General features: G+C 59.8%; 1 protein-coding gene across 1 annotated transcript in view; it reads right to left on the bottom strand.

Moving 5' to 3' along the window:
* Positions 1-5,985: 5,985 nt before the first annotated feature.
* The window catches only part of SLC39A3 (solute carrier family 39 (zinc transporter), member 3), a 9,005-nt gene continuing 3,888 nt past the window's right edge, over positions 5,986-11,102 (bottom strand). Inside the window, exon 2 of the mRNA XM_008590065.1 lies at positions 5,986-8,282. Coding sequence (XP_008588287.1) covers positions 7,569-8,282 — 714 coding nt within the window. The 3' untranslated portion in view covers positions 5,986-7,568. The remainder of the gene's footprint in view (positions 8,283-11,102) is intronic.

Genomic DNA, 11,102 nt, shown 5'->3' with positions numbered 1-11,102 from the left:
GGGGGCCCCGGGTCGCGGAGGAGCCCGGGGCCGGCGACGGAGGGCTCGAGTCCAGCTGACACCGGGGCAGAGACCGGGCCTTGGGCGAAGAGCGGATGGGCTGGGGGCGGGGAGCGGGGGACAGCGCATGGGCGGCAAGATCAGGTCGATAATGGCTCCATCGGCACAGGGATGCGGCAGGCGGCAGCGGGGGCCTCGCGTCCCGGCCACTGGGGGTCCCCGGAGGCCCCTCCTCCGGCCCGGGCTTGTTGGCCGTGCGAAGGCGGGGACCGAGCAGAGAAGACCCCAGCGCTCCGCAGGGGCCACGGTTTGCAGTTCCCTGTCCGGAAATGTCTGCCTTCCCCAAGCGGGAGGTGGCCTGAGACCGAGGGGCCGTCTTGGGGAAGCTTCGAGTGTGTCTGTGTGGCCGTGGCTAAGCCAAGGGACAGTTGGGGTCCAGCACCAGACCCGATGGTCCCCTCGGGGATGGTCTTGAGACAGCCCAGGTCCCCGACTGTGACAGCAGGGCACCCTTGGGTGGGGAGGGGCTTTCTAGTCAGAGCGGCTGGACGGGACCCCCGTCACCAGTGCACGAGCAGATGGCCCTGCAGCCCGGGCCCCTCAGGCCCTGGGCTCCTTGGTCCCCGCGGACCCACCATTTCAGTGGCTCTGGCTCAGCTGGGCCCTTCCTGCCCCCTCAGAGACTGGACGCTGCCCCTAGGACCACCCGGCCCCTCCTACCGCCACAGAGGCTGCGGCCCTGGCCCATCCTGCCGTGGGGCTCACGGCGCTCGATTCCCCGACTCGTTTCCAGCCCCCTCCCCGGCCGCCCAGGCTCGGCCTGCAGCCTCCTGCCACCCTGGCTGTGAGCGTGGACCTCCTGGCCCCAGTGCTGCCCGCAGCTGCCTCCGTCCCCTTCCTGGGCCGAGGTCCAGCCTCTCGCCTGGTGTCCACGCTCCCGACGCGGCCGATCGGCTGTTCCCTGGGCTGCCCACCTCCCTCCTGCCCTGTCCTTGGCCACCTCGGAGGGTGGCCTGGCCCCTGCCTCCCATCTCCAAGTCCTCTCAGCCAGAGAGGGACACGGCGCTGTGGGCAGACACTTCCCAGCTTCTGGTCTGGGTCTCTGTGTTCCAGGAAAGCACCCCCAAGCCTCCATTTCCCCATCTGTCAGTGAGGATCGCTGTCGCCCCACCTTAGGGGTGGCTGGGAATGGGCATGACCGCCTCCTCCACAGGGCTGCTGGGCACACAGAGACGGCGGCGCCCGCCCGCCTGCCTCCGTCTCCCGAGCGACCGAGCGACCGGCCAACGCTGCGCCAGGCCTCTGGCCGGCTCCCCAGCTCCACCGGGCGCCAGCCCAGGCCTTGTGGGCTGACTCATGCGTAGGAGAGTGGGCACAGCGATGCTTCCACACTGCGGCTGCTATTTATAGCTGCCAGCCAGGCTGTGGGCCTCACAAGCCAGGGGATGACAGGCCTTGGTGTCCTGGCCTCGCTTTCCCTGGGGTGTGGGGGCTCAACCCCCCACCCGAGCCCCCAAAACTAGGAAGGGTCACCCCCACCCACTGTTGCTGACCCAGAGAGCAGAGAGTGCGGCCCTGGCCTTTGTGAATGAGGGGGTGGTGGGTGTCACCAGCTCTGTCCCTCCTTGGCAAGCTCCAGACATCTGGGACAAGGGAACTCAAGCACCAGGGAGGCTGAGCCAGCAGGGCTGGAACCTGGGTCTCCTGTGTCCCACATACTTTTTGAAGAGTCCTTGGGCATCCCGAGTGGCACAGAGGTGGCAAGGAAGGACTTGCGAGGACAGCACCATCGGCCCTGAGCCGAACAGGGGTCTGCACACATCCACACCAAGTCCTCACAGCGAACCGCGTCTGTGCAGCTCCTGCAGACACGGGGTGCCACCGTTACAGGTGCTGAGCATGCACGAGGCTCAGAGAAGGGACGCAACTTACCCAAGGAGTCCCAGAAGCGAAGAGGCTGGGCTGGGATGAGAACTCGGATCCGCGGGCTCTGAAGCCACAGCCCATCTACTGGGGATGGGCGGCCACCTCCTCATGCCCCCTCCTTCCTGTCCCTGGCTGTGTGGAGGTCTGGCCCAGGGGCCTCTGGCCAGTCCTTAGACATGTCCTTTCTCCAGAACTACATGGCGCGGCCGTCCACATGCGAAGTCCCAGCTCCTCGCCCGGCCTCGTTCAGTGCCCCGGCCGGCTGTGGCAGAAGGGCCACTGGGTCTCATCCTCTGCCCACTCTGGACTCCTCAGACTGATGCAGTTTCACCGGCAAGGCAGAGCCTGCACAAAATGGCTGCAGAAGGCGGAACCGCAGACGGGGTTCGGTCCACAAAGATGGCTTTGCTTTTTGAGTTTGGAGTCAATATTTTAAAATAAGGAGACCATTTGTCAAAATCCAGTTTGTCTTAAAAAACCAGCAGGCTGGCATCCCTGTTCTGCCTGATTTCTGCCCCATCAGCATCTGCAGGAGCTGCATGCTGCTGCGCTCCTGAACCCCAGTCCACCGTGGAAGACGCACACCTCACCAAAGCCACCTGCCTGGCCCTGGCGGGTGGCCCAGGTTCCCCCTACCATCAGGGTGCTGATTTATCACCACTTCTGAGGGGAGGAGTCACTGAAGCCTTTGCCACTGGCAGGATAAACCCCTGTAACGCTTGGGTTTTTTACAAATACCGTGGGCCACTTCGGTCATCAGAAAGACAGATCTACGGAAAGAACTCAGGGCCTTTGCTGCACAGACCGCTCCCTCTGCCGAAAAGCTCTTCCCCAGTCTCCTTGTAGCATCCTTCTTCTGGTCCCTCTCAAATATCACCTCCTCAAAGACCTCTCCCTGGCCCAACTGCTAAAAATGGCCTCCCCTTAACCTTGATTTTTTTTTTTCAGGGCATTTATTGCTACCTGATATTGCATTAAATGTTGATATGTTGTTTGTTATCTGTGTTCCTCAGTAGAATGAGAGCTACCTTAGTTCTAGGGCAGAGGCTCTCACCTGGGGCAACTCTGCCCCCAGGCAACTCCGGGCAGTGTGTGGGGACATTTGTGTTTGTCACGACTGGGGGGATGCTCCCGGCATGGAGTAGGCAGAGGCCAGGGACGCTGCTCAGCACCTGTAGTGCCCAGGACGCCCCACCACAGAGAAGGATCCAGCCCCAAACATCCACAGTGCCAAGGTCAAGAATCACTGTTCTTGGGGCCACCTCGTCTGGCCTGAGGCTGGCTGAGCCTAAACTAGCTCGGACAGAAGCCCAACTGGTGTCCCTGGCCATCCCAGTCACCTCTCTTCACTGAGAGGCTGTGCCCGTTGCTTTCTGTGCAGCACCTCAGCTGAGCATCCCTGGCACCAGCCCAACCCAGTTCCCTCCCAGCAAGACTGGGCACACCTCCATCGATTGCTTCTACCCTTGGCCAGAATGCCAAGGTCAGCTGTGTTCCTGCCCCGAGAGGCTTGCAGGTGGAGTTCACAGAAGCCTGGGGGTCTTCCCGCTTCGGCCTGATCTGGCCTCAGCACCCCAGCTTGGAGAAAACTTCTAGGATCTTCGCAGACAACCCTCCACGTTCTGTAGCAGCCTGCACGGGAGGCTCTGGAAAGGTCAGGCCAGCAGCAGGGAACCCAAGTGACAGCCAGGGAGCCTTTACTGGTGACAGGCTGGTCACTGGCTTTGCCCCGGAGCTGACACAGCTCAGGGCTTGTGCTGTGTGCAGGTGGGCAGCTGGGACAGGAGGGACATGGGCCACTCTCTTCCTGGCAGGGCAGAGGATCCAGAGCTGGTGGCTGGGACAGCCTGAAAGCACCGTACGCCGGGAGACACTGTCCCATCCACCGCTGGCTTTTCTGGGCCTGGCAAGTCGCAGGCGCTCCCGATCCCCGCCCCTCACTAATAACGTCTCCAACAGAAACACAAACAAGAGACAACACGGCCCCGACACGCTGTTATTACGGTTGATTCAAACCGCAAAGCCTGGGCACCGCCTCGTTTTCTCTTTTGTCTCCAGATCCAGGAGGAGAATCCGGCTGACTCCATCCATCTGCGGAGGGCCAGGGCCTGACCTTGGCCCCTGCCTGGCCGTGGATGAGAGAAGCTGTGGCCAAGCAAGTGGCCAGGAATGGCTGTGACCCAGACAGAAGCATGACATTCAGACAGAGGTGGCTGTTGGCATTTTGTGCTTGGAGTTTTGTGTTTTCAAACAGAAAGGCATTTGTGCTTATTGGAAACACACATGTCCAAGCTCCAGGAGTCGTTCCTGGTTCTTGCCAGAGTGTCACACCGTCAGCAGGGGCTGCCTCCCTCTCCTCTCTTTCTGTCCCACGGACTGGCCCATCTATGCAATCCACTGTCGCCCGCCCTGGGTCTTCCTGAGTTAGGGCAGGGTCCTCCCTCAGCACTGTGGACACTGGGGCCATGTCCTTCTCTGTGGTGGGGCGTCCTGGGCACTGCAGGTGCTGGGCAGCATCCGTGGCCTCCACCCACTCCATGCCAGGAGTGCCCCTCAGTCCTGACAACCACAAATGTCTCCAGACATCATCCTGTGTCCCCTGGGGGCAGAATCTCAGTCAGTAAAAGAGGCCTCTGAGAAGGAGGCCTCTCAGCTTCTGCAGGCCATGTGACATTTCTGCAACATCCCAAAGTTGCACAGAAATGGACAAAGCCTTTCATGGAGGACTCTGGCCTGCCCTGCGGTGCTCATGACGTCCAGTTTTGTTGGGGGAACTGGTCTGTGGCTGTGGGCAGTGATAAATCCACACTCATCTTCAAGCAGAAACTCCCATTACTGGTGACTATGCCCATGTGGCCAGGGTCTGTGGGCACGGAGCCACTGGGCAGCCTCATAAGACCCCAGTCCAGGTCAGACCCAGCCACCATCAGCCCAAACCAGCTCAAGAGACACCCTGTCACCACTGCCCTATCCCCCTGCAGCTCCTTGGAGGTGGGATGTCAGGACTGACCCTGCTCCTCCAGCCACAGCAGACAGGAGGCAGCCAGATAGCAGGACACAGGTGGCCTGGGTCGGGGCAGGGAGTGACAGCCAAACAGGCTGTGGCTCTGCTACAGCAGCCCCTCCCTCCCCAAAACCTCTCAGGGTCCAAGAGTCCATGGCCAGGCCCAAAGCAGCTTTGCTGGGGCCAGCAGGACTCTCAGGAGAGAAGGGCAGCCAGGCACTGCCACAGCCTGGCAGGCCTGATGCATGGCAGGCAGCAGGATCCAGGGATGCTGGGCCACCTGGGTCCTGCAATTTCTAACTGTGGAGGAGGCAGAGGATCCCAAGGGTGCGCAGGTGGTCAGCCAAATGGGCACAAGGGATCTTTCCACACCAAGGGATCCTCAGCGGCTTGGTGGTGCCCTTGGGGGAACTACGTGGTCTCAGGGTTCCTCTGGGGGGGAGGGGAAGAAGTCGCGTGGGGACCTCTGGGCAGAGTGGTTGGGCCTGCAGCATGGTGTCCCCAGGGCCTCCCCAGGAAGCTGATGGCTGATGAGAGGACAGGAGGGGAACCCTACTTTGTGCTTTTGGCAGTGACAGGTACAGGCATGGGGACCCCAGAAGCAGGCTGCTCTCTGCCCCCTCGTGGGGTTCCTGCTGGATTTGGGGGACAGGCAACCATGAACCTTCCTAAGTGGGGGGCATGTAGGGCCACCTCCTGCCCCTTGTCCAGTCACTGTCACTTGGGCCGCATTCCCGGGCGAAGCAGGGATCCAGCTACAACGACCCACCCACCCATGGCAAAGGCCAAATGGCAGAACCTTCTGGTTCCTGGGCAGGCGAAGTGGGTGCAGGTGGAAGTGGAAAAGCACTGTGTTTAGGGCACAGTGGAGACGTTCCCACACCCACGGAGCCACGTGCCCGGCGTGGGGATGGGATCAGGCCACGTGGGGTTCAGCGATGGGTTCCGCGTAGAAGATTCAGACAGAAGTTCCTAGAAATGGAACCTGATACTTACAACAGCATGGGGTGAAAGTTGGGGTGGGGGGTCTTGGACACATGTCCCAGGCCCTGGGAGCCGGGATTTGAACTCTGGTTTATTTACGGTGGCCGAGGCAATCACGTTGCTCCTCAAGACTCCTGTGACAGTGCTCAAGGCAGCCGGGGCTGTTCTGAAAGTTGTGGCTCTCGTGCCCTGTGTCTGGGGGAGCTGAGCAGCCGCGGCAGGCCTCTCGCCCAGGCCTCCAACCTCGGAAGGTCATTAGCCGGTTTATTTACGGTGGCTGAGGCGATCACGTTGCTCCTCGAGACTCCTGTGACAGTGCTCAAGGCAGCCAGGGCTGGACAGGAACTCCCCGTCTGGCTGGACAGGTTGATGGGAGGCCCCGCTGGGCCCAGGGCCACAGGGCGGGCGGGGGCCTCTCCCTGTCATGGAGCTAAATAGTCCCACTGCAGCACAGTCTTGGGCACAAGGGGATGGCATTGGCAGTGTGGGTGAGGCACAGGATTCTAGAAAGGAGTGCACCTAGCCCAGCAGCTGAGGGAACAGGTGAGGAAGTGGCACAGCTCGGGGAACAATGGGTCCCAGCAGCCCAAGATGGATCTGGGAGAAACTGAGGCCCAGATAGGACACCAGGGGCTAGAGGCCAGAGCAAGGTGGGGCTCAGCCTCAGGGCCCAGTCTTCTCTGCGAACAAAGCAAAATCCCCTGAGGAAAGGCGTCTCAGCCCTGCTTGTTTCCCAAGACACCAGGTTACTGGGACAACAGATCAGGCCTCCCAGAGGTTGCTCCAGAGCCAGAGCCCAGGGCTTCCCCCAGCCTCATGCTGGGCTGTTTGTCCCGCTCTCCTGCACCCAGTGGGGCAGTGACCGTGGCTTCAGTGTGCTGGTATGTTTGGTGGGGGACTGGCATTGTGTAGCCCCTGCCCCTCAGCCTGCCTGTGTCCTAGGAAACGGCCACACTCTCTGGCCTAGTGGCCCCTGCCTCCCCACTCCAGGGGGGCCCTCCTAGGGGTTCAGGGTGAGCCAACGCTGTGGGGGCAGGAGTCTGGGCCTCTCCTGTCCCGCTGGAGGCACAACCTCAGGTGGCAGGAGGCACAGAGCCCGGTCTGGCTGCGGAATGGACGTTCCATGTTGGGGGCTCCTCTTAGAAACCGCCCCGGTGTCGTGCCACAGCGACGCAAACCTCCGATAAACCCCGAGACCTTCTTCAAGACTTAGCGGGGAGGACGGCGGTGGGGTGAGGTCGCAGGGACAGGGCAGAGGGCAGAGGCCTCAGAGCCCCTCTCCCAGTCCCTGCAGCTCAGACACTGCAGCTCGCGCTGGGCACGGCCAAGTGAACGCTGATGTCCTTGTCCACAGGCAGGGCAGGGAGGGCTGTGACCAACGTCACCTGGACGCCCAGCCTGCGTGTTACAGATCCCTCCACCCGAGGTTGACATGGCCACACAGCTTTGGTAAAAACTTTTAAGAGAAGTATTTGAAAAAGTAGTCGCAGTGCCCCAAGGCTTGGGGTGTGGACGGGGCGCTGCCTGGTCCTGGCAGGCGCCCTTGGGCACGGGCGGGGCCCGGGGCCACCGCTTTCCCGCTCGGGCGAGGCAGGGCCGGGACGCAGCGTGTGTGTGGCCCGGGCTCCCGGCAGGGCAGCGATGAGGAGGACACTCACCACTTGAGAAAGACCATCCCAGCCAGGACGGCGTAGCCCAGCACCAGGAACAGCACCTTGAGCAGGCGGTCGCCCTTTTCCTCCAGCTCCTTGGCCAGGATCTCAAGAAAGGTGACGAGGAGGAAAGTGCCACCCGCCAGGCCCTGCAGCAGCACGGAGGCCACGCTGCTGGGCAGGCCCTCGGCGCTCTCAATGCCCAGGCCAATGCCGATACCCAGCGGGATCATGGCGCTCACAGTCACCGCCAGCTTGGCCGCATCTCGTAGGGTCACACCGCTCCTGACCATGCTGATGCCCAGGGCCACAGACACCAGCGTCTCGTGGATGGCCACCCCCACGAACAGGCTGACCACCTTCGCGCCCTCCTCCTGCAGGCCCAGGGCCAGGCCCTCGAAGATGGAGTGGGCCGACAGGGCGAAGGCCAGGCTGAGCAGGCGCAGGGGGCCGGGGCGTGACAGCCCCTGGACACGCAGGCCGGGGCCATGGGAGTGGCCCCGCGTGGCCCCCATGAAGGGACTCTCGTACTCTGAATCGCTGCCTGCATCCGAGCTGGCATTGAATGTCTCCAGGTCGATGAAGGATGGCTTCTCCTTGCGGAAGGTCAGGATCAGCTGCTCCAGGAAGACCGTCACGAGGAAACCCAGGAGCATGATGGTCTCGGCCAGTGGGTAGTCGGTGCTGATGTGCCCAAGGCGCAGAACCTTCTGGAGCTGGAGAAGAGAATGCACACAAGAGAAAGAGGGGGAGAGAGAGAGAGATGTTTAGAGGCAGCAGAGATGGGGTTGGTTGGATGTCACCGTTCAATTAGCGAAGTGCAAAAATACCCAATTCACGCAAGAGGTTAAAAAGGGGGTGTTTTTTAAAAAAAAAAATACAAAAATCCATTATAAGGGACTCATGAGGCTTCACACATATTGATTACAGGAACCCAACTTCTTTTGTGTATGTGGCTGGCCAGTACAGGGCTCGAACCATGGACCCTGGTGTTACCAACACTGAGCTCTAACCAGATCCAATGATTTGAAGCTGCTGTAGTGGGTTAACTGTGGTCCTCCAAAGATATTCCACGTGGATCCTCAGATTGTGCCCTTATTTGGAATAAGGGTCTTTGCAGGTGCAATTAAGGCATCATGGACTGAATTGTGTCCCCCCAAAATTCATATATTGAAGCCCACCAACCCCCAGTACCTTGAAGTAGAAACATATTTAGAGATGAAATCTTTCAAGAGGTGACTGAGTTAAAATGAGGTCACCAAGGTGGGCCCCTAATCTCATAGGCCTGGTGTCCTATTAGAAAAGGGAGAAGGCTGGCCGGTTAGCTCAGTGGGTTGGAGCATGGTGCTGATAACACCAAGGTCCAGGGTTCAATCCCTGTACTGGACAGCTGCCAAAAAAAACCACTGGAGAAAAGAGAAAAAAAAGAAAAGGGAGGACACCGGGGACCCACATGTACGGGGAGCACCACACAGGGTCAAGCCACGGAGAGAGGCCTGTAAGGAACGCACCCTGCGGCACCCTGATCTTGGACTTCTGGCCTCCAGAACAGAGAGAATATATTTCTGTTGTTTAAGCCGCCAGTCTGTGCTGTTTTGTCACAGCAGCCACGGGGGCTAATACACGCACCTAAGGTAAGGATTTTAGGACGAGGTCATCCTAGATTAGGTGGGCCCTGAATCCAAAGACAGAGATCCTTCTAAGAGACAGAGAAGAAGACACAGAGACACAGGGAGAAGACGGCCGGGCGAAGATGGAGGCACAGATGAGGCGATGCTTCTCCAAGCCAAGGAGCACCGAGGACTGCCGCAGCCACCAGGAGCAGGGCAGAGGCCTGGGCACATTCTCGCTGAGCCTCAGAAGGAACCAGCCCTGTTCCCCCTTGATCTCGACCTCCAGCCTCCAGAACTGTGGTGACAGCGGCTTCGCCTGCCCTCATGTCTACGTGGGGTTTGCTCCCGCCCGACCTGGGGTTGGGCTCGTCCCACCCCTCTGATCTCCTGAGCGCTGAGAAGGAACACGAGGTCTGGGGCACAATGACCACCCGCATCAGATCCTCTGTGCCACAGCTGTGCAGCAGAACTTTCTAGATGGTGCACATGTTCTCTCTGTTCTGACTAGTACAGAAACCACTAGCCGCATGTGGCCAGCGAGAACTGCAAAAGTGGCTGGCGTGGCTGAGAACCGGAACATCATCTTCTCTGTCATTCACCTGAGCGTGCACGGCCGGGCGTGGTCAGTGGCTGCCATAGGGACGGTGCAGTTTTGGACACTGTGCAGAGAGTAGGGGGCGGGGTACAGGGACGTGGCCCATCTTGCCTGGACTCGTGAAGGTGTTTGCACAAACCAGCCTCTTTCCAGACTCAGGCCTTGGGACAACCCATCCATACTGTCTGGAATGTTCCATCTTCAGCTTTACTCATGGCTGGCTGACTCTCATTCCTGGGGTCTCAGCTTACAAGAAATTTCCAAGGACTCTATCTCAGCCAGGTGCCCCACAGTGAATTCTGATCACATTAGGCTGTGCCAACATCTCGCATTTGTTTGTTTTATTTTGGCAGCTGGCCAGTACGGGGATCAGAACCTGTGACCTTGGTGTTATGAGGCTGCACTCTAACCAACTGAGCTAATCTGCCAGTCTGGCATCCCATACTTTGAACAGAGGTTTAACTTTTCCACACCAGAAGCAGGGCTCAGTCCCCAGCTCTCCGCCTCCTCTGTTCCCCAATGTGGCTGATCCAGACACCTGCCCTATACCACCATGTACTGCTGCCACCTCTCCATGGGACAGCCAGCTACAGCCTGCCTGGCCAGCCCTGCTGACCCCACACCCTGCATGGACTCTGCAGATACGCTGCAGGGACCCCCTCTCAGTCTCACTGGGCCTCCACGGGACTCCCGCCTGCCTGCTCTAAACCTGGCAGCTAGGACTGCCCAAGGGAAGCCTGTCTGGATCACGCCCTGGACCCCAAAAAAGGCGTTGGCCCATGGGTTGCCAAGTGAGCATGTCTCAGACAGCTCTCCCTTCCCGCTGCCCTCTGCTCTCTGGGATCCATAAGTGACACACTGCTTCTGTGACATCATGTGTTTTGTCAAGCTGCCTCCTCTGCGTCTCACCTGACCCACACACCTGACCCTAACTTCCTCGCTGGTCAGGACTCCGCTCTGTCTTGGTAGGAATTGGCTGTACACCAGGTGGGAGCCACAGGGCATGTACCAGTACAAACAGGTGTCCTGTGAGAGGACACTTGGTCACAGGCGGGATACTGGGGCATCAGGCCATCTGCCAGGATGAAGTATCCTAGGAGAGGCAGGCTGTACACTCTGTGAGCAGACCCCTGGAGCCCTGTCAAGGCAGGCTAGAGTTTATGGCCACTGTCCAGAGAGAGACCTCAAGCCCAACACTCATAACATCCTCTTCTTTCCCATTACAACCTGCAAACATGTGTGCACACACACACACACACACACACACACACACACACAGTGGTTCTCAAGCAGGGTGATTCTGCCCCTTCAGGGCATACGTGGCAACA

Source organism: Galeopterus variegatus, unplaced genomic scaffold (genome assembly GCF_000696425.1).
Source record: "Galeopterus variegatus unplaced genomic scaffold, G_variegatus-3.0.2 Scaffold5830, whole genome shotgun sequence".
In the NCBI taxonomy this organism is placed as follows: Eukaryota; Metazoa; Chordata; class Mammalia; order Dermoptera; family Cynocephalidae; genus Galeopterus; species Galeopterus variegatus.
The sequence above is the reverse complement of the archived record's forward strand: the minus strand, read 5'-3'. Positions and strand labels throughout refer to the sequence as shown.